The sequence below is a fragment of the Phocoena sinus genome, chromosome 5 (assembly GCF_008692025.1).
Source record: "Phocoena sinus isolate mPhoSin1 chromosome 5, mPhoSin1.pri, whole genome shotgun sequence".
Classification (NCBI taxonomy): domain Eukaryota; kingdom Metazoa; phylum Chordata; class Mammalia; order Artiodactyla; family Phocoenidae; genus Phocoena; species Phocoena sinus.
Genome location: NC_045767.1, coordinates 72642776 through 72665402, shown reverse-complemented (window position 1 = coordinate 72665402; position 22627 = coordinate 72642776). Strand labels below are relative to the sequence as shown.

The following is a 22627-nucleotide window of genomic DNA, read 5'->3' as shown; positions in this document are numbered from 1 at the left end:
TTTTAGAGGAAAACTTGGGCAGAAGGAAAACGTTTAAGGGTTTTCAGTGTCATATAGGTGGATGGTTGAAATCGTGGAAGGAAAAATGAGGCTAAAATAAACTGAGATTTGAGAAGCCCTACATTTTAGGGCTAGACTGAGGCAGGGCCCCCCAGTCCAGAGGGAACCTGAACCCTGTCTATGTTACATATTAATATCGTTACAAATCTCATGCAAAGATTTTTTGACCCTTGCGGAGAGCATCAGTTTTGCGTTTTTTCCTCCAGAAACTCAGCCCACTCTTGTTGACTTTGGTGCCATCGAAATGGTCTTTCACAAGCCAAGGCAGGAATTTTTCAAGAGAGAAGTTATTGATCAAGTATTGGGGGGTGGGGGGAGTTGAGAAAGATAACAGCTGAAGATCTACTCATGTTTTAATTGATAAGGATTATATAGATTAAAAAATATTTTTGCAGTTTAGTCTTGGTCTTAGAATTTATCCAGAGCTTATTGGTTGTTTTTTTAAGATAGAAAGTATGTTTACTGCCAATGTTTTGGTTTCTATCACCTGAGAATTTCTAACATGGAATACATAGAATGGGAATATGATAGAGAAGCTGGGCTTTGCTGTTCTTCTGAGTCAGAAACAGATGGTGTCACAATTATTTTGTTGAAAACGGTGATACGAATCCTCAGAACATTTTATCTGTATCACATAGTTAATTTCAATTTGTTTCCTCAAAAAATTCCCAAGTACCTGCTCTGTGTGGGCACTGGAGATATACTAGAGGAGCAGTGATGAGTCACACTCGGTCCAGGGACTCCCGTATAGCAGGGGGAGAGAGGCACAGAAACAATCACCATCACCTGGTAAATGTCCAGGTGGTATCAGCATAGGCCTCCTTGGAAGTCTGGAGGCAATGTTCAAAGTGATTTAGGGGTTTGCTTGGCGCATGTTCTATGCAAAGGAGGTGACATGTGCCAACACAGAGGTCCACAAAGGCACCATATGCTTGGGGAGCAAGTTCAGCTCTGCTGGAGTGTGAAGTTCAGGAGGGAGTGGTGGAGGCTGAAGTTGGGGAGATAAGCAGGAACCAGATCATAAGGGGACTTGGGTGACATGCAAGTGAGCTTAAAATTATATTCAAATGCAAATTTGAGACACTTCACAAAGCCAAGTAAATACACATGTTTTGGATCATCCAACGTTTGGACTCATCATGAAATTTTACAGAAATAAATTTTGGAAATGTTATATATCAGATTTGCAGTAAGACATATGTAGATAGCTTTCTCTTTGAAGTTGTTACTTATCTTGAATATTTGCCAAAGCACCTTATTGAAGCACACAACATGCATCAAAAAAACACCAAAATATTAATAGACATTAAGTCTGAGTGGTGAGCTGACAGGTGATTTCTTTTAAATCATTTTCATATTTTCTGAGCTTTCAAAGAGGACTATTTTATAATCATGGGGGGAAAGGTGAAGATGGTCGTTTTTAAAGAAAGCAGATCTGTATTTAAAGTAGGAATAAGTTCTCCAATAATCTCCTCAGAGACTTGTTCCCAATAAAGTGAAATCTTATGATTTAAAAAAAAAAAGATATCATCATTACCTTTGATTTTTGTAGTATCTGCCTTACGCTAAGTAATCTTTCTCCTTATGCTGTTTTTTTTTGGCTGTTTATAAAAAGTGTCATTATAGATACACTATTAACCCATTTATGTTGAATTATTTGAGTCAAACACTGGCGTTTTATTTCTGTGTAGACACCAATTATTGGAAATAAATATGGCGATCAGCATAGCGCAACTGGAAGAAACGGGAAGCCGAAAGTGATTGCTGTGACGAGAAGCACTTCCTCAACTTCTTCTGGTTCTAATTCTAATGCCTTGGTGCCTGTTAGTTGGAAGAGGCCACAGTTATCACAGGTACATAAAAGTTCATAGAATAAGAACCTGCTGTATAAAAAATAAATAAATAAAATAAAATTTTAGAAAAAGATTTTTAAAAAGTTCACAGAATAGAAGAATCCATTTCATTCTATGTATGAGAACTTGAGAATTTGTCTTACTTTATCAGGAATCGTAACGTTTGCATTTTCTTTCTCCTTAGCGAAGAACAAGAGAAAAGCTAATGAATGTGCTTTCTCTCTGTGGTCCAGAGTCTGGTCTTCCGAAGAATCCATCAGTGAGTAATCATGAAAACCTGTGTGAAGGTTTTAACAATCATGTTAGTCCATGAAGAAACGGAAATTATTGTGTCTCCTTACTTGCCTTTTCTAACTTAACCTTACTTACAGTGTTGACTAAGAATGAAAAAACTATTACTTGCCTTTCTGACACTTGGCCGCTATGCTAATTAAGCACACACCCAGTTAGACATTAGACCAAATTGAAGCTCTGAGCTCATTGACAAATGAGGCCTGCTATGGCTCTTAGGGCACTGATGTCCCATATTCAGAGTGACAAAGCTGATGGATGGCCTTTTTCTGTTTTGTTTTCTTTTGCTTTGTTTTTGGCTGGGGGTCAGGTTGTATTTTCTTCTAATGAGGATTTGGAAGTCGGGGACCAACAGACTAGCCTCATTTCTGCAACAGAGGACATAATCCAAGAGGAAGAAGTAGCTGTGGAAGATAACAGCAGTGAACAACAGTTTGGCGTTTTTAAGGATTTTGACTTTTTAGATGTTGAGTTGGAGGATGCAGAGGTAAGGATATGGGCTTTCTTTTATAATATTGATAGAATAGTTAACAGCTGCATGAAAATGAAGGATTTAACCACAGGATCTTTCCTGATTAAGGGCGGTGTAAAGTCAGAAGGTGAAAATCTAAACTGGAAACTAAACGTGCTTAGTACAGTTAGGCATAGCAGAATAAGTCTGAAATAAAAGGAACATCTAATTTTTCATCTTTATATTTAAAAATATAGAGTAAAAACGGATTTCTTCGAAAGTATTTTTTTTAATCGAGGGTGCGCTTAGACTTAAATGTTTGCATGAATTATACAAATTAATGTGCGGCAGAATAGTAAAAATTACATTTAAATATACCAGACATGGGGAATTCCCTGGCAGTCCAGTGGTTAGGTTTCCACGCTTCCACTGCAGAGGGCACGGGTTCGATCCCTGGTCGGGGAACCAAGATCCTGAATGCCAAGCAGCGTGACCAAAAAAATTAAATTTAAAAAAAGAAGGGCTTCCCTGGTGGCGCAGTGGTTGAGAGTCCGCCTGCCGATGCAGGGGACACGGGCTCGTGCCCCGGTCCAGGAGGATCCCACATGCCACGGAGTGGCTGGGCCCGTGAGCCATGGCCGCTGGGCCTGCGCGTCCAGAGCCTGTGCTCCGCAATGGGAGAGGCCACAACGGTGAGAGACCCACGTACCGCAAAAAAATAAAAATAAAATTAGTTATTTTTTAAAAAATTATCAGACAACTTTAAAGAGGGTGGCCCTGAAACTAAATTGACGATTAAGGCGCCTTTGGCTCTCTTCTAGAACACTTTCCTATGGCTGAGATTCTGCCTATGACATTGATCATCACTTTCTTCTTTAGGTTGGAGCCAGCTCTCTCAAATGCCTCATTTCATTCAATACCAAGGACTTTGTCCTTGATATTGACTCCGTTTAGAGAAAGTTGATAGCTGTGTCAGTTTAGATGCTTCCTAAATGGAAAATCTAACTCAGAAAGCAGATTTACGCTCCTAGAACTGAGCTAGCCCAGAGTTAGAGCTTATTTTAGATAAGGCTCAGTGAGGTTTCCGGCTGTTTCTCTGCAATTCTGTAGGCTCTGCCCTTCTCTGCAAGTCAGCTTCACCTCAGACGACCTTGGTTATGTCCACACACAGCAGTGTTAAGAGGAAGCAGGGGTCACTTCCAGAAATGCTCTCATGAAAATAAAGAAGTTACTCTCCGAATACTTTTAGCACACTTCTTGTCACATCTCATTGGCCCAAGTTGGGACATTTGCCAATTTCTAAACCAGTCATTGTGGCAAAGAGAATAGGATTGCCCACTGCCCTGGTTATGTTAGGCAGTTCAGGGCCTATCCCTGTAGCTGATGTCAGTCCCCTAAACAACAGTCTCCTAAATCTGAAAAGTTTACATCAAACAGATCACAAAAATGTTCATTCTAAAATTGTTATAAATGTCTATCTTCAAGAGCCCCAAATGCCTTCTGTCAAGTATCCATACCGTGTCACTGATACATCTCTGTCCAAAGACATTAAAATCACTCATATAACTTGCATGCATTCATCAACCCTCTTGAAGGGATGTTTCCTTTGGCTCATACAGGTGAGGTGGAGGAATAAAATGTAATGGCTTCTGCCACGTCACACCATTAGCTGTTGATAGGAAGCCAGTTTAGGGAGGTCCTCCTGTGTGCTTCGGCCCCCCAGGCCCCCCACCCCTGCAGATATGAGGGTATGACCATGGTGCCTCAGAGATCAGCAGACGCCCTTACCCTGGCTGAGGGGCGGCACAGGCTCCTATGTCATAGTTCGCCATATTCCCAAAGACACCACTGGACAGGTTCACAGGAGCCCAAGAACAAGTATTATTCAGCGTCTTATAGGGCAGTGGCTTTTAAACTTTCTTTTTTTGAGCTGTGGCCATTGCTAGTACATTTTATATCACATCCAAGTGTATCTATATGGACGCACCTTTAAAATAAAAATTTCAAGAATATGCAGCCTTACTCTATGCTATGCACAGTGATATTTTCTATTCCTTTCATTTGTTTTTTTTTTTTTTTTAAAAAGAGCAGCTCACCAGCCTCTAAAATTGATGTCGCTCCCACAGTTTGAAAAACATGTTGTAGGAAATTGGACAGACTTGCACAATCAGGCAAGGAAGTGTGGTGGGTTCAAGAGACCTGCTGCCCTACCTCACGGGCATGAGCCACTTATAAATTCTTCTGTAGTTACTTGCTTTTTTCAGCGCAGAATTTAGAATCTCTAAAGGCTGGCTCTTGACATTTTTGTAATGGTCAGGTTCTTTTTTTTGTTTGCCTTTTTTTTTTTTTAAAGAACAATGCAAATACTTTCAGGTTCATCCAGTACTCTAAAATGTCCGTAGTAATGAATATGACTTTTGAATAGAACCTTAGAAGGAATTAAAGATGCTTATTGTAGTTCTGTCTTTCATTCAAGTCACAGTAATTTGGGGAGGGTGGTGTTAATTTATGCCTCATAATTAGGCCAAATCAAATGATAGAGCTTTTCTAAAACCTAAAGATAGTCTTGCTTCGAACATGGTAACAGGAAGTACTTTGCTACAAAACAAACTTAACTGCTAATGAAACTTCTAAAATATCCCCCAACCTTGAAAGCCCACAGTGTGTATTCATTCATTCACCAGACATATATCAAGGGCTGTTGCCATGATTATGTGTTCTGCTACATCACAATATTTGAAATGATATGTTCTAGGAAGGTGACTTTCAAACTCTGACCTGCAGAGCCTTAGGGCTTGTAGGATACCTGAGAAATAGGGAAAGATCCGAGGACTCCTGGCCCCCTTTTTCAACCGGAGCAGCCCTGGTTTTGTTCCACAGTTTTGCACAGTTGATTTCTGTCGTAAATTTCATTTGACATGAGTATTCCTCTGCTTTATTTAAAAAAAAAAAAAGTCTGAAAACCTCTATTCTGGACAATCCCTCTTGGGTAAAGGAATACACATAAGTCATATTTTGCTAGCCAACACACTGTAATTTGTCATCAGGGCTTAAGAAAGAGGAGCGTAAGAGTTATATCCTTACGAAAGGAGGATCAGCTTGGAATAACAGAAACGTTAACTTATATAAATCCGTAAGTGGGGCGAAATTGAAATTTGTCTTATTGCCTATTGACCTTTTGAGATTGGCAAAGGTTATGTTTTGATAAATATGATCTTGATATTAAACTACTTTGTAGCAAAAAATGACCATTGGGTGTAGCCAGAACCATGCTACAGTCTAAAATAATCGTGAGCCTGTATGTTGTCAACTGAATGTGGGTATTTTAAGTCAGTTTTACATTGTATCCAGCATTAAATCTATGTAAATTTTGAAGATTTTCCTAAAGTTTGTGTTGCCAAAAGTGTATCATAGAAATGTTGTTTTAAGTGTCTGTCTCTGACTTTTTCACAATATATTTTGCATAAAAAAGTAGTTTGAACCACATGTTGGCTTCTTGCACAAAGCTTAATCCAGAGCTTGAATCAGTCTTTGGGTTTGAGAAATCACAAAGAGTTTTCCCCAAAAGTGTAGCGTATATTTACATGTTTGTCTTCGTTCTTTCTAATTCTGTGTGTTTTCCTTTTTGCTAACCAGGAGCTGCAGGTAAGTTGCAGCCTGGTGTTGTGGATTGTTTATTTGTTGTCATCTGTGATGTATTTGTCTTCCTTGTGGTCTCATCTGTGTTTGTGTATTAGAATAGAAATGGCCTAGGTAGTAGATTTAGTTGGTCCCCAGTAATATAAGATAGAAAGTCAAGAGAATTCTTTAGTTAAAACAGGTCATTGACCAAATATTTTGATCCCTTTAAATATTATAAATATTGAATGATGTTTTAAAAGTTTCAAGAAATTGAAGGGCTGATTGAAACTCTGCTTATGATGATGCATTAAGTATTTCTCATCTTGGTGTATGTTTTCCTGCTGTATTACCTTTCCTGTATTTATAAGCATGTATTTGAGGTCTTAGAAACGATGTCTTGCTTTTCCAGGGTGAAAGCATGGACAATTTCAACTGGGGAGTCCGCAGGCGCTCACTGGACAGTATAGACAAAGGGGACACACCATCCCTCCAGGAGTACCAGTGTTCCAGCAGCACCCCCAGCCTGAACCTGACAAACCAGGAGGATACGGACGAGTCCTCAGAAGAAGAAGCAGCACTCACAGCAAGCCAGATACTCTCACGCACGCAGATGGTACAGTGACCTTTTCGTACAGTGACAGCTGGCCTCCTTTCTCCTAACTTCCAACTTAGTAATTACTGTTTCTCTATATTGTGATTTTCATTTCAGTGCAGGTGAAATGCACACAGTGAAATGAAAATACAAAATTGTAGCCGCAATGCAGTGTTCCATTATTCATGACAGAACTAACACACATTCGATACTGTGTGCCGCTTAGCCGCTGAGACGTATGTGCCATTGCTTCTCTCCTAGTAACAGTGAGTCGTGCGGGGCACTTTTACAGGCCCTCGCCTCGAATGATACGTGTTTTGGTATCGGCGTGAGCACCGGCTCCGCTTAATTCTCCACCTGCTTTTCTTTCCTTGTCAGCGTGGAAGGATGGAGCACAGCTTTGCTCTCTTTGCAAGATCACGTCAGTTATATGGAGGTTCTGACTTGTATTCCAAGGGCCAGATGGCAGATATTCAGAGAGAGAGACAGAGAGAGATGAGAAAACGAAGGCTGCAGGAGTAGTCTGTCCGTTCAGAAGTGTGGAGCGAGGGGAGCAGCGAGCACGAAGTGGTAGCTGGCTTGGAACTTGAAGGTGGCAGGACAAGGGGAGAGAAGGGGTGTGGATTAGCCACCGTGGCCCACATGATGAGGAGTCAGCTAGTGCAGACCAGGCGGCAGCTACAGTTACAGCGCTCTTACATGAGGGCCCTTTCATGCCTCTCTTTAATTGGGCCTGTTTGCATCACACTCGGTCTGCTGCTAAAGCACTGGCAGTGCTGTTGAAAGGCCAGGCTGAGTTGGCTTTAGACAGCGAGCATGTACAGTTGTCAGCTTGTGGTTGTCTTCCTGTCACCTCTCCTGTTGTGGCATCTCACCGTTACCCCAATATGTCTTTCCAATAACTTCCTATCACGTATTAAGCGATAAGGTGTTGCTGATAACAGTAGCAGTAGTTACCACTCGCTGAGTGTTTGAGATTCATCAGGCCCTGGGCAAGGTGTTTTACGTGGATTAGTCACTATAACTCTCCCCACAACCACACAAGCTAAGTCTGGTTACAGCAGTTCTGTAGATTAAGTGACTTGTCCCAGGACACACAGCGAGTAAGTGCATTTGAGCCAGGCGGTCTGCATGCTACCTGAGGGACAGTCTCCTCCTGGGACTGTGCGCGTTTAAAGGAACAGTGAGTTGCTGGTAGCAGCGACTCAGTGAAGAAGGTCCAGGCTCTCCCTGGAGGCAGACTAGAGGCTCAGAGGCTGGCATCGTGCCACCAACCTGCTGTGTAATTGTGGTCGTTACCTACCCTCTCCCAGTAGTACCTGCAGTACCTGCCTCGTAGGAATTTCATGGGGAGGACATATAGTAAGTGCTTAACAAAGGTTAGCTCCCATGAGAGCCTCTCAGGGCAGAACTGACTGTCTCCTTAGAAGGCCAACCCTAGTCATAGTGGTAGTGAAAATAAAAAAGAATTTGAAGCTGATTCCTCCTCACAGGGAAAAAAAAAATTAGTTTTTGCCTTTATCTATTCTGAATCATGAACTTGATTTTTCTTATGCTAAATATTGGCCGTTAAAAATGTATAACCCTGCATGGGCAGAAATTGAGACACAGATGTAGAGAACAAACGTATGGACACCAAGGGGGGGAAAGTGGCAGGAGGGGGGTGGTGGTGTGATGAATTGGGAGATTGGGATTGACATGTATATACTAATATGTATAAAATGGATAATAAGAACCTGCTGTATTAAAAAAAATTAAATTTTTTAAAAGAGAAAAAAAGTGTATCTAAATATTAAATAAAACGTATACTTTTAAAAAATTCAAAAAAATAAAATAAAATGATAATCACAGTACCATTTCACACCTAAAAAATAATTCCTAAAAAAAAAAATGTATAACCCTGCTTAAAAGAGGAAAAATTGTAATATTTTCTTAGAACATAAACCCACTGAGGCTGGCCTGCCATTACAACTTTATTGTCCTAATTCTTTGCGTCTTACTGAAGTTTTGTGGTATTGATTTTTGCTTAAATAAGTGAATGGTCAGTTCAGACTTAATGTGCCTGCTTCCCAGTTAATGCTGCTTCTTGAGAATCCACTGAGCGTTTGGTGCCAAAGCCAGTGAAAGCGCCCCCTTCACGAGTCCTTAGACCAACTGCAAGCACGAGACGTCACTGTAAAAATAAGAATTTTAGGTCAAGATTAACACAGTCACAAGGAGCTCTTTCACTTTGGTAGTTTTTATTTAGCAAAATTTAACCCTTGTTAACGGATACGTCATTTCTGCTGATGGGTTAGTTGCTTGCGTTCACAGCACCAATTCTGGCATAGGCTGAAATGAGGGGAAAAAGTAATTTTAGGAAGTCAAAGAAGCTCTTTATAACTATGGCCCCAGAATGTCTTACAACATAGAATGTTTCTTGTGGCCTTTGTGACCGTCACTGACTCATAAATGAATTCCTTATCTTACTGTCTCTCCTTTTAGTTAAACAGTGATTCTGCTGCAGATGAAACCATGCCAGACCATCCTGATTTACTTCTTCAGTCTCAAGACTCCACGGGCAGCATCTCAACAGAAGAAGTGCTGCAAATCAGAGATGAGACCCCAAGTCTGGAAGCTTCTCTAGATAATGCTAACAGCCAGCTGCCTGAGGTGGGGAGACACGGGGGCTGGTGCATGGCCAATCTGGGCTCTTTTTAGCAATCCGTTATACCCCTTGCTTTTCTCTTGAAAGAGTTTTCATCTGATACGCTAATTAATTTGATTTGTTACCAGTATTTCTAACCTGTTGGTTAAGTGATATGGTCAGATCTGATGATTGGAAAAAAAAAAAAAAAAAAAAAAAAATTGATAGATTAAGGAAATGACCTACAGGTTAAAAATAACCCTGAGTGTTTTTAATGAACATTTTGTGCTGCCGAACGTGATTAGGTTAATGTACAGGCGCTTCTCTGGGGATGGGAGCATCTTCTGTGGCGCTGTGCCTTCTTTGAAGGACCGCTTTTGTTTTTTCTTCTCTTTTTGCTTTGTATTTGGGTTTTTGTGATTGGTGCTATAATTGGGATGAAAACCTCAGGCCAGCTGTGTTAGCAGTTGGTTAAAATGAAACCTTTTAGAGAGATTTTGGAACTACTAGTATTATGTTTTTTGGAAAGGCCTGTGAGAAGTAAGCCAGATTCCAAGCTAATGACTGACCAAAAATAAGTAAGTATTAGTTTTCTTAGTTTTTTTGTTTCTTTTTTTTAAGATTATTACAGATATTTTTTAAACTGTAATTGCTATAGCTCTCTCATATATGCTGTTATGCCTTGGTATTAGGAAAATACTATATTTTTTTCAGTGTTAACCAAATTAATGTAGTTATTAGATCTAGACCAGTCTAGTCGTTAGATCTTTTTATCTGAGTCAGTTGAAATCTCATGTTCTTATTACACTGACAGTGTATCGTAGATCTTTACAGTAAGCAGATATATTCTGAAATGAAGGCATTTGGGGAGTTTTTTAAATGCTCACATTAGTACGGCTGAAGTTTAGGTAATTCAGTTCAACAAATATTTATTGAGATTTACTAGATGCTGGGCATTCTATTAGGTGCTAGAAAGATGAATAAGACATTACCCTGTCCTCAGAGTGTCCACTGTCTATTAAGGGAGACAGAGATGGTTTAAAAAAAGGGCACGACATGCCAATATGAGAAACTCAATAATAGACATGCTCAAAGCTTTGTGAAAACTCAAAGGACAACCGATCAGCTGTGCATTAGGGGTGATGGTGGCAAAGGATGGGCTTTGTGGCAGTTGAGACTTTGCAGGCAGAGGGGCATCGTGCAGAAAGACACGGCCATGTGAAATAACATGGTATGTGCAGGTAGCAGCAGTAGGAGAGATGGACGAGTCTAAGACATGCTGGGTCCCACAGGCCATGCTAAAGACACACTTTACCTTGAGATGATAGGAAGTCATGAATTTTCATTCTTCCCAGAGATGCCTGTCATGGCACAAGCCCCGTACCAGATACCGACTTGGGAATACGGGGCACACAGGCAGTCAGACATTTCAGCAATATTTATTTATTGAGCCCCTGCCGTGTGCTGGGCACTGTCCTAGGCCCTGGGCATATAGCACCGTGTGAAACAGGCCAAGGCTCCTGGTTTATGGAGCTTAATTCCAGTAGGAGAGACACAATAAACAGGTAAAACAGATAAAACATAAATGATATATCTGAAAGTGATCATCTTACTCTTCATACTAAGAAAATCTGACCGTAATGTGGACTTGGTAAGGGAGAGAGTTAGATAGGGCGGCATTTGAGGTGAAACAAGTAACGAGGAGCCATCCCTTGAAGGTGTGGAGAAAGAATGTTCAGGGCCCAGGAAACGGGAGTGGAGAAGGCCCTGGTGTGTCTGATGAGCTGACAAGCCGGCCCTTGGGGCTGGAGCACGTGTACCTGAGGGAGTGGAGTCGGGGAGGAACTCCCCGAGGAGGGGCCTGGCGCTCTCGATGGCAAGCTTAGAGGCCACGCTTAGAGGCTACACAGCAGGCAACCGTCGCAGGGTTTTCAGCAGGAGGACATGATCTGATTGTGTTTATTCTCTTCAATCTTGGCTTTTTCTGGGGCAAAGGGAAAGGCGGTTCCAGTGCCTCTACCTGCCACATGGAGCTTGCAGTCTGTCATCAAGGAAGGTTAAAGTCCGATCAGTGTTTTAGTAAAGTCTCTGACCGAGCTGTGGAGGGAGGATTGGAGGGGGCTGAGATGAGGAGACAAACGAGGAGAATATCAGCAGGAGATCGGGGGTCCCGAAGCGACAGAGTGCGTGGGCAGGAAAGTGTCTACGGGGGGAGCTGACGGGGTGCAGAGCTGCGCTTTAAGTAGACTGTGTTCCTTGCAGTGTTGGGAGGCTTGCTACCTGAGCATTAGCTACTAGTTAATCTAATCTACTGTGTCTGGTGTGCCTCATAGCATGTTACTGGTCAACAGACATTCTCATTAGAAACAGTGGAAGACAGCAGGCTGATCCTAGAAATACCTTTTTAACAAAAGCAGTATGGTTAAGTGGTCATGTGCTTTAATTTTGTGTAGTTAACGAACAGGGAAATCTTTTATTTTGGGTAATTAAAATAGCTGTAATCATAGTTAGTGAGTAAACTACCTCCTGTAAATCATTCATATTTATTGGAAATGAATCGGAAATTCATATATATTTCCACACATATTGGAAATTGTGTTATTTCAGATGAGACATTCATTCATCCGACAATATCTAATGGGCCTACTTCCGAGGTACTACAAAGTTCCTGAGGATACTTTTTTTAAATGAAAGAAAAACACTTTAATTTACTAGGTTTTTTTCCCTTTTACAGTAGTGCAGTTCAGTATCACTGTAAACTTCGTGACACTGGCAGATGAGAATGAAGGAGATATTTTTGAATCATACTATTTCTTTTAGAAATAATTCTATTGACATTAAAATTAATCACCAAAAGAATGGCTGTCCACAAGAGAATGATTCAAGTTTGTATCTGCCGGATATGATGGCCTAATTTGTTTTTCCCTGGTGTGCCAAACAGTGTTAAATGACCCAAAATTGTGCCTTTAAAAAAAGTATGAAAGCACTAATATATTGAAATAAGACCAGAACTCTATTATATAGAGTTATATATGAGTTACATATGCTATGCATATTGCTATAAAGCAGTTTCTCAAGAAGAGGAATACAGTTAATTATAGCAGATGAAACATTTTATGAACTAAAGAAAAAATCCTAGAAATGTTTGAATTTTTCCCCTTAAATTATGTTAATATCGGGAAGAAGAAACGTAATAGGCTAAAGCATTCCACCTCAAGACAGAAAATTTAGAGCCCAGTGTGTCCTTCCCTTCTCTATAATATATACAAATTACTCTAGAAGGGATTATGTCCTTGTGTTTATCAGAGAAACCTCCACAGAGGGATTTCTTCTAGTATCTATAATAGTTTAGATACCGATTCATGTGTGACAGAAATTATTCCTTATAGGAAATGAAACTTGGAATGGAAGTGTGCGTGTGTGTGAGAGAGAGAAAGAAAGAGAGAAAGACAGACATTGTGTAATTAGGTAAAGTTCAAGAAAATTTGATTCTCACTCTCTGTGTATAATAGTGGAATTCATTCCATTAACCAAAAAGCACTCTCTTCATGCATTCTAGGTGTTATTAGAAAATTTCAGCATATACTATATAATAATAATTTTAGGTAAAACATCTATTTTCAAATTATTATTCAAGAACAAATGACAACAAAATACAGGTGTACACTAATGAAAAGTGACAGCATTAAACTAAGAAGTTTGGTGGGTTATTTCAACATGATACGTAGAAGGAAAAATATCTTTCCAAATAACTAATGCTTACCCCTTTAATGGCCAGATCTTTAAGAAAAAAATTCAGATGGAAACCTTAAATAGAGTGTACTGAATATAAGCTATTGGAGCAATGAAGGAATGATTATACTATATTATTTATAAAGTACTATCCTGTGAAGACTCAAAGAGTTTGTGCTTTCCCTGCATAACTACCTCCAGACCAGTGTTCCCTTAGTACACTTTGTGTTTTCCTGCCATGTTTCTGTGCCTTCAATATCTTCTAAGTCCTTTTCCCCGAGACACCACCTATCTTAGCTTGGGCTGCTATACCAAAATACTGTCACCAGGGGTGCTTATCAACAATAAAATGTATTTCTCACAGTTCTGGAGGCCAGGAAGTCCAGGATCAAGGTGCCAGCCATTCGTTGTCTGGTGAGGGCTCTCTTCCTGGGAGCTCTTCTTGCTGTGTTCTCACATGGTGGGAAAAGAACAAGCCAGCTCTCTGTCCTCTTATAAGGGTCCTAATCCCATTCATGAGGGTTCTACCCTCATGACCTAATCACCTCCCAAAGGCCCCTACCTCTAATACCATCCCATTGGGAGTTAGGGTTTCAACATAGGAATTTTGAGGGGACAGAAACTTTTGGTCCATAGCACTATTGCTACCCCATCTTTGTCAAAGCCCCACCGTATGTTGTTTCCTCCAAAGAGACTAGTCTTCATTGCCTCAACCAGGTGTGATCTTTCCCTTTGAGTACCAGTAGTCCTCTGTATATCACTTATATTTACCTTACATGTACCACACTCTACTGTATATTGTCGTCATTTGTACATTAGCCTAACCCCATTATTAGTTTGCACACTAATTGTAGTTATTAATTTATCCCAGAGCACCTAGCCCAGAAGCTGGTCAAAATCCTTCATTTTATACATGAATTTTACGGATGAGGTCTGAGGTCAGGGGCTCTGGATTTCACTTTTCATACTTTGGAAGGAAAATTCTATTTTTATCCATGAAAAAGAGATAAGGAACTACTGTAGAACTAAGTAGTAACCTTAGGTCTAAGTACTGAAAGAAGTTCATCTTTATTCCAAAAGCTGTGAGACTATTAGTGCTTACTTTCAAACTGATTGAACTAATGTCCATGCAAATTAAAACTGGTGCTGATATAACATGATATACACCCCGGAAGTATTTTTTCTTTTTCAGTAGTGGTAGTTCATTTATTCAGCCAGTACCTGTTGAACTTTTACTCCACGCCAGGCACATGGCAACATTATTTCAGTAATGTTACAATGGATAGGAAGGAAATACCACTGTATACTTTATTTTTTTAATTTTTTATTTTTAATTAATTTATTTTTGGCTGCGTTGGGTCTTTGTTGCTGCACACAGGCTTTCTCCAGTTGTGGCGAGCGGGGGCTACTCTTCGTTGCGGTGCGTGGGCTTCCCGTTGCGGTGGCTTCTCTTGTTGCGGAGCACGGGCTCCAGGCGTGTGGGCTTCAGTAGTTGTGGCCCGCAGGCTCAGTACTTGTGGCGCACGGGCTTAGTTGCCCCGTGGCATGTGGGATCTTAGTTCCCCGACCAGGGCTCAAACCCATGTCCCCGGCATCTGCAGGCGGATTCTAAACTACTCTACCACCAGGGAAGTCCACACTGTATACTTTATAACACACATTTCCATTATCATTTCCCCCATTGACAAATGTTTATAGTTCATTTAATTCTCAAAAGTACAACAGTCTAAAGTTTCCCAGTGTTCTCTGAACTCTAACTCATTGATGAAGCAGCCTCAGAACTCAAACCTAAATGAGTTACTGTGGTCTTATGACCTGAAAGCAAATCTTACATCTCTGGTGTTCGGCTCACTTAAACCAGTCAGGTGGCCCTCCCTGTTTTCGTTCAGCAGCCTCCTGATTGGTCAGGACCTGTTCTTGATTCATGGTAGCCCCACAGGACCAGTGGGTTAACCATTTTGAATTACCTCCCCTTCTTATATCCATGATTCACTGGATATAAGGTTCAAGCATAATGAAAGAAATGACATTTCAAATAAGAGAGAATTGATAGTAGTAATACAAAGTTATACTTTGTGGAATTAGAATATGTATGAGAGAAGGTGTTATATATATAAGGATATATTTCTAAGTAAACACCTAAATCCTAGTAGGAGAAAAAAGATCTCCATGATGTTTCTAAGTGGCAATAGGTGATACATTTTAATTTCAAAATATTTTAAAGCTGGAAATATTTTTAAAAATCAATTTTATATGATCAGAGTCCAAAAATTCCAAAACCTAAACTGTGTAAATGAAGACTGCCTAGTAAAATAGATGTAGGTCGGTGGCAATAGTCATTTATTCTGGGTTGGTAAAATTCTCTTTAATGTTTTTCAAGGCCATAAAAAACATAATTGTTTTACAGGATACAAGCTCAGTATTAAAGGAGGAACAAGTTCTTACAGCCTTTGAAGATGAAGGGTCGTATATTATTCAAGAACAGCAGGATTCTCTCGTGTGTCAAGGGATTCTTGATTTAGAGGAAACTGACATGCCAGAGCCTTCGGCTCCGGAGAGCTACCCCGGGTCAGTCTGTGAAGAAGATGTCACCTTAGCTCTGAAAGAACTGGATGAACGATGTGAAGAAGAGGAAGCGGATTTCTCTGGGCTGTCTAGGTGAGAATACAGTATCACAGACACGATAATGAGGTGATATTTTTTCTCCTATCCCCTCCCAAATATGACCCTCTGTTCTAGTAAATGGACTTTCATTCCTGTGTATGTTTCCAAGGTAAAATGAGTTACCTCATTTTTATGATGGGTTTGTTTTCTATAATTGACATTCACTTAGAAAAACAAGTAGGCCATTCTCAGAACACACTGAATGGCATTCTGCATTTAGCAGTACACCAAATACCTGTTTTGGCAAAATGCCAAATGGCCGAGTGTTAAAATCAATATTGGGCCATGGCCAGAACCAGGTAGCAAAATCATGGAATGAACTCTGTGATACCAGAATAAATCTGAAATAGGTACCAAAAATTATAGTTTTATTAACAGTCATTTTATTTATTTATTGCGGTACGCGGGCCTCTCACCGCTGTGGCCTCTCCCGCTGCGGAGCACAGGCTCCGGACGCGCAGGCCCAGCGGCCATGGCTCACGGGCCCAGCCGCTCTGTGGCATGTGGGATCTTCCCGGACCGGGGCACGAACCCGTGTCCCCTGCATCGGCAGGCGGACCCTCAACCACTGCGCCACCAGGGAAGCCCCAACAGTCATATTTTTAAAGCTTGACTTATATAATGGGCAAAAGTGACCATTTCTTATTACTTTCAGATGTTAGAGTGCTCCTTTTAAATGTTTATGCACCATAGCTTCAAAATTATCACAAAGTGATAGTTGAATTCTCAAATAGGACTTTTTTTCACTCATGGGCTGACAAAATTGAATAATCCATTATTACATAAAGTTCTTAAAAGAAAGTTTGGTGGCTGTTACGTAACTTAAATACCAAACAGTTCTATAATGGTGAGACTTATGATATAATCTACATCTACTATTTTGCTTTTTAAATTAATTTTATAAATATTTGTGGTTCAAAATAATGTTCTTTATAAGCACATCTAATTTAATGCACTGTCTATCAGTGTATTTATTTCCCTATTCAACAGTTTGAAGCTCCCTGATAATTATTTTTATAAGTAATCAAGTATATCAGAGCTTTACTCCTACAATAAAAGCTTTTCATTTGGGCTTCCCTGGTGGCATAGTGGTTGAGAGTCCACCTGCTGATGCAGGGGACACGGGTTCATACCCTGGTCCAGGAAGATCCCACATGCCGCAGAGCGGCTGGGCCCGTGAGCCACAGCCGCTGGGCCTGCACGTCCGGAGCCTGTGCTCCACAACGGGAGAGGCCACAACAGTGAGAGGCCCGCGTACCGCAAAAAAAAAAAAAAGCTTTTCATTTATATCAGTACTTCAAGTGATAATTGAGTTTTAACATATATAGCACATGAGATTTTTCACTCTCAGCGTATCTGGAATGCCTACCTACACTTGAAAGTGTACATTCAGATGTTAACAGCAAATCTTGGTGACACACCTTGTTCATATTACTGACTTGGATGTGACAGTAGCCTATGCAATCACTCACTCATTGATCATACACAAGTTAAGGGACACCAGAAATGATGCAGGGGTAGTACTCAGCTGTCTGCCTTTCTAAAAGGCTGCAGCCAAAGTGCTGACTTTGGCCAAGCACTGAAGTTGAAATAGAATTAAACATCCTTACTAAATATAGGGGTGTATGTACTCAAGCTTAGAGGATACATTTTGTTCAAATCAATCACCACAGTGACATTTTAAAAATTAAACTTTTTGAGATATAATTTTTCACTTCAAATGTCTGCTTCATTTTGATCTCCCCCCCGCCAGTCTTCTCAGATCCCTCTCTTCCATAGGAATTGCTCCGTAATTTCTATAAAGCCTTGTGGAGCTACGCTGTAATGTGAAATACGTAATATTAAGACCCAGAGTCACACATTTCCTTATAGGATGCCCAACCCAAATACATCTCCATCTTTTCCCATTGTCTCATTTTTGTATGTATTATCTGACTGTGGGGATTATAAATTTCTCAAAGAAAATGGCCAGGCCTTATGTTTCTTTGAGTCAGATCTGTTACTGCCATACTGCTAGGCATATAGTATATGTCATGGCTTTAACACTGGGTTTGGTCCCATTTGAAGTCCTGGCTTCAAATTCTGGCTCTGTCATTTCCTACCCAGTAGCCTAGGCACATCATTTAACTTCGCTGAACTTTTTGTTTTCTCACTGGTAAAAAATCAAGATAATAATAGTACTTAATTGTCCTTGAGTTGCTGTGAAGATTGAATGAAAACAATCTGTATAAAGCACCTAATATATAGCCCTTGACATAAAAGTACATGACAAAAACTTTAAAAATATTATCATTGTCAATCTGGGCCTGTTCAAATAAAAAGCCTCCAAAATTGACCATTTAAAATGAAAGCATTCTAATGTGTATTATTCATAGAAGTTACAGAAATTATTCCATAGCCCTGGCCTATGCTAGGACTTGAGCTGTTGTAAGCTGGTCATGTGAAATTAGATTTCTAATTCCAAAGATGCTAAGAAAGAACAAGATGCTAGAAAGAACAGGATGAATAAGAAAATCTGTTTGTCTGTGCTTCCTCACAAAATTCAGGTGGTTGCACATTTTCTAAATCAATGTGTATATACGAGTAAAAAATAATCCATGTTAGATGACAAACTAAGTAATTGAGTGCATTCTTTTGTGATAATATTATGATGATGATATCTGTGTTAACAGTCAAGATGAAGAAGAGCAAGATGGTTTTCCAGAAGCACAGACATCACCTCTGCCATCACCATTTCTTTCTGCCATCATAGCCGCTTTTCAGCCAGTAGCGTACGATGATGAAGAAGAAGCCTGGCGCTGTCACGTCAATCAGATGCTGTCTGACACCGATGGGTCCTGTGCAGTGTTTACTTTTCACGTGTTTTCTAGGCTGTTTCAGGTCAGTGAGGTTTAGGGTTTCTGAATTCATATTATAGTTACCTGATAAAGTTATGGGGTTTTGGCCAAAATCAGTATCTCAAATTTTAATATTCCCACTGATTCCCTTTAAAATTTTTTATTTTCCTAAGATAGTGATATTTAAATTTACACTTCGACACTGTAGCACTGCTGGGACATTATACAATGACTAGTACCGATATCGCCTCTAAGGCAATTAGGGTAAAACTTCAGAACAACATCTGATAAGTTTTCTGCAGTGTGCTAGGCACTTTCAAGGACACCAAAGAAATATAAAGCATGGTTCCTGCCTTCAAGGAGCTTACATCAGTATCATAAGACAACTTATCATAAAGTGTTACATTCACTGGCACTTTCATCACTGTGTGGGGACCTTAAAAATTTTAGCCAGGGTTGCTTCCAGCCCTAAAAATAATATGAGCTGACATTTACTGAGCATTCAGTACATGCTAGGCGCTAGGCTAAATGTTCTACATTAAGTAATTCTTACAATAGACCTATGTAACGTAGATGTGTTTTTAGCATTCTGTAGCTAGGGAAACCAAGGCAGAGAGAAATGCCACCATTTAAGTCATTATTCTCCAAACTACCTGCCACCTTTCCTCCCTATCTCAGCAACTTTGCCCATCTTAGAAAACCCAGCTCAGTACATATTCTCTCTGAGGCTTTCCCAACCAACCACTCCAACCTTCGGTCTCTCCCTCCTGGAAGTTCTTTAGTGCTTATTACCTGGAGCATTTATTTATTTAGTTCTGTAGTTTTGCATTGCTACTCGGGTTTCTATTTATATTCTTTTCATGCCAGAGATATAAATTTCTTGATGCCCAAGACTGTGGCTTATGCTTTTTTTTTTTCTAATTAATCATAATGACAGCTAATGGTGCTACACATATACATGTAGGTACACGTTAAGTATTTGTATAGTAATTACACTGTTGATGACACTAATTCATTGAGTGCTCACTATGGGTCAGGCACTGTCTGATTGTTTTATGTGATTGAATATTCTTGAGTTTTGAGAAGATTACCCTTGATGCATTTTGATGACTTAAAGTCAGAAGGCAGCTCATAGCCAAGGAGAGTACACTACTTTTACTGAAAGTTTCTTTCAGGTAGAAACATAACTTTAGAAGAGCTAATTCCTCACACATGTGAGGACTTTATTTCCAACAGCGTATATAGCATGTATTCCTTCTGTCTTTCCTAATGAAAAAACCTCAGGAATGGGGAGATGAATGGCCTGTATCAATAGTTTTTCTTTTTTCAGGAATACTGTTCTGTAAATACTGTTTTGATCATTTTTAGAAATTACCATGTTTCCTACAGAAGTGCCTAAAAACAAGGACTTACAGATCAGTTTTAAGAGTTCTATATATCACTACAATAATAGTTTTAAAATAAAAGGTTGCTCTAATTATAAATTATGCTTTTTTACTTAAACATGAAAAAAAGCTTTCATATGAAATACTAACATTTTTCTTATGTTTTCTCCATAGTCAATTCAAAGAAAGTTTGGAGACATAACTAATGAGGCAGTCACCTTTCTTGGTGAGAGTCTGCAACGCATCGGTACCAAATTTAAAAGTTCACTGGAAGTGATGATGATGTGTTCAGAATGCCCGACAGTCTTTGTGGATGCTGAAACAGTAAGTTTTAACACGAGGGCTTATTATAAAAACTGAATTGAAATGGCATCATTCAGTAAACGGTCTTTTTTTAAGGTAATTCAGAATTTTGAAGTCTGAAGGTTCATATTTTCAACTTGATTATAAATATCTAGCAGAATATAATTCCCGTGCATTATATGCAGTGGCTTGTGACTATTTCTGATTCTGGCCTCTCCCTGCCCTCACCCTCCACAGAGTCCTAGATGGGGAAGCTGAAAAATCATGCTCTAGAGATGTGGACTTTTCCTGATTCCTGAGTAAAAGCGGGTAGGAGAGGGCTAGACCTCCCCCCATGAAGAACCCAGAACTCCCTGGTCTTCCCCACTTGTGTCCAAGCACGCCTGTAGATGATGTATTAAGGTTTTCAAAGAATTAAGGTTTAAAAAAGCTTCAGGGGTGTTACCTTTAAGGTATATCCTGGACTGACATGCCATTTTTGCCTGAGCCCATTTTTGAAGGCAGTTGAAGGCATGCTTATCCTTCTGACATTGCACTGCACTTCTCCTCTGTTTCAGTGAAAGGTCAGTCCTTAGTATGGGACAGCGTACAGCTAGGGAGGCCGGCTTAAGCTGGCCTGAAAACCAAAGTTTTTGGTCTCAGGATTGCGATCTGAAATGGTGACCTGTATCAATGTGTTTCTGATTTGACAGCTGATGTCCTGTGATTTGCTAGAAACACTCAAGTTCAGTGTTTTGGAATTGCAAGAGCACCTGGATACATACAATGCCAAACGAGAAGCAGCTGAGCAGGTCAGTCTGTTTTTACCATGTAAAATAAAGTAGTTGCTTGTGACACTAGAAGCGCTAACCTGGCATAATAGCTGAGATGGAACACAGAACCTATTAACACTTGCCTCAGGGTTATACTGAGAATGTTGGGGCCTTGGAGCTCTCTGTCCAGTAAAGTCCTATCTTTAGCTTTTAGAAATTGGCCCTCTAAGAGCCTAAGAGCACAATGGAAAATGAGCTTTATAAAATGCTTCTGTGTTGAGACTATAATAGCTGCTGTCAACATTGCAAGCTGGGGTATAAAGGCAGTATTCCCCTGAGAAAGGCACAGTGATGTTGTGGTCCAGAAAAATCTGCAACCTGTGACAAAGTGGTCCTCTTTTTCCTGTGATGTGTATGTGTACGTGGGCAAGCAAAGGGAGAAAGAAGCACACAGTGTATTATAGACACTACCTGCAAAGAAATGTTTAACTCCAGTGTGGCACTGCAAAACACAGTCGTTCTATTCCCGGAGAGTAAATCCAGTATATTTTCAATTGGCAGGGGCAGAAAAACTTAAAGGAAAAAAAGTTTCTCCTTTTCACACAAACTGCATACAGTAGGCATTTTTTCCCCTAGAATAGGAGATGAGTCTTCCATTAATAAGTACTAAATATCTATCACATGTAAAGGCCTATGAAAAATGAAGTGTTAAACCTGTTTCTTATTCCCTAAATACTCTAGATAGGAATATAAAGCACAGATACTGTGCAGGAATAATTAGGAACAAATGTTTAAATTATAGCTATAAATAAAAGTACTGGCAAATCATACAGGTCTAACAGAGAACGGATGCAAACCAAATGTATGATTTCCAAGGAGAGGTCCCTTTTGGCTGATAGGAAAACTTCATGGACTAGAGATGCAACCTTAGTCCTTGACAGACGTTAATTTTAGATTGGGGGATTATCTCAGGAAAAGAATATGGTATAAGAAAATACTTATTAAGGGGGTAATGATCTTATATCTGGACTGAAATAGTAATGACAGATTGGAGAAGAGGAGAGTTTTCAGTAGCAGGAAAGTATCGGGCAAGATCTGGCCATATTACAAATAATGTTGCTGTGTAACTTCTTATACATGTCTTTTACGTATATATGTTCACATACCTGTTGGATATCTATCTAGGAGTGGAATTGCTGGGTCACAGGGTATACATCTGTTCAACTTTAGTAGATTCTGCCAAGCAGTTTTCTAAGAGAGGTTACATCAATTGACAATCCTATCAGAAGTGTGTACAGGAGTTGCCATGCCCTAATCCCTTTGCCACCACTTGGTATTGCCAACTTTTAACATTTTGTCATTTTTGGTGGATGTGAGGTAGTATTTCATGATATTATTTTGCATCTGTCAGATGACTGTTTGAGCACCTTTTCTTCTTCATTTAGCTATTTTGTGAATTG

General features: G+C 39.9%; 1 protein-coding gene across 8 annotated transcripts in view; it reads left to right on the top strand.

The window, feature by feature from the left end:
- Nucleotides 1–22627, top strand: part of FRYL (FRY like transcription coactivator) — a 246337-nt gene that overhangs the window by 212108 nt on the left and 11602 nt on the right. For all 8 annotated transcript variants that reach the window (XM_032632199.1, XM_032632198.1, XM_032632203.1 and 5 more), the window contains 9 exons: nucleotides 1752–1913; nucleotides 2098–2172; nucleotides 2515–2691; nucleotides 6686–6889; nucleotides 9353–9520; nucleotides 15634–15884; nucleotides 18563–18770; nucleotides 20287–20436; nucleotides 21108–21206. In XM_032632199.1, the coding sequence (XP_032488090.1) occupies nucleotides 1752–1913; nucleotides 2098–2172; nucleotides 2515–2691; nucleotides 6686–6889; nucleotides 9353–9520; nucleotides 15634–15884; nucleotides 18563–18770; nucleotides 20287–20436; nucleotides 21108–21206 (1494 nt within the window). The remainder of the gene's footprint in view (nucleotides 1–1751; nucleotides 1914–2097; nucleotides 2173–2514; nucleotides 2692–6685; nucleotides 6890–9352; nucleotides 9521–15633; nucleotides 15885–18562; nucleotides 18771–20286; nucleotides 20437–21107; nucleotides 21207–22627) is intronic.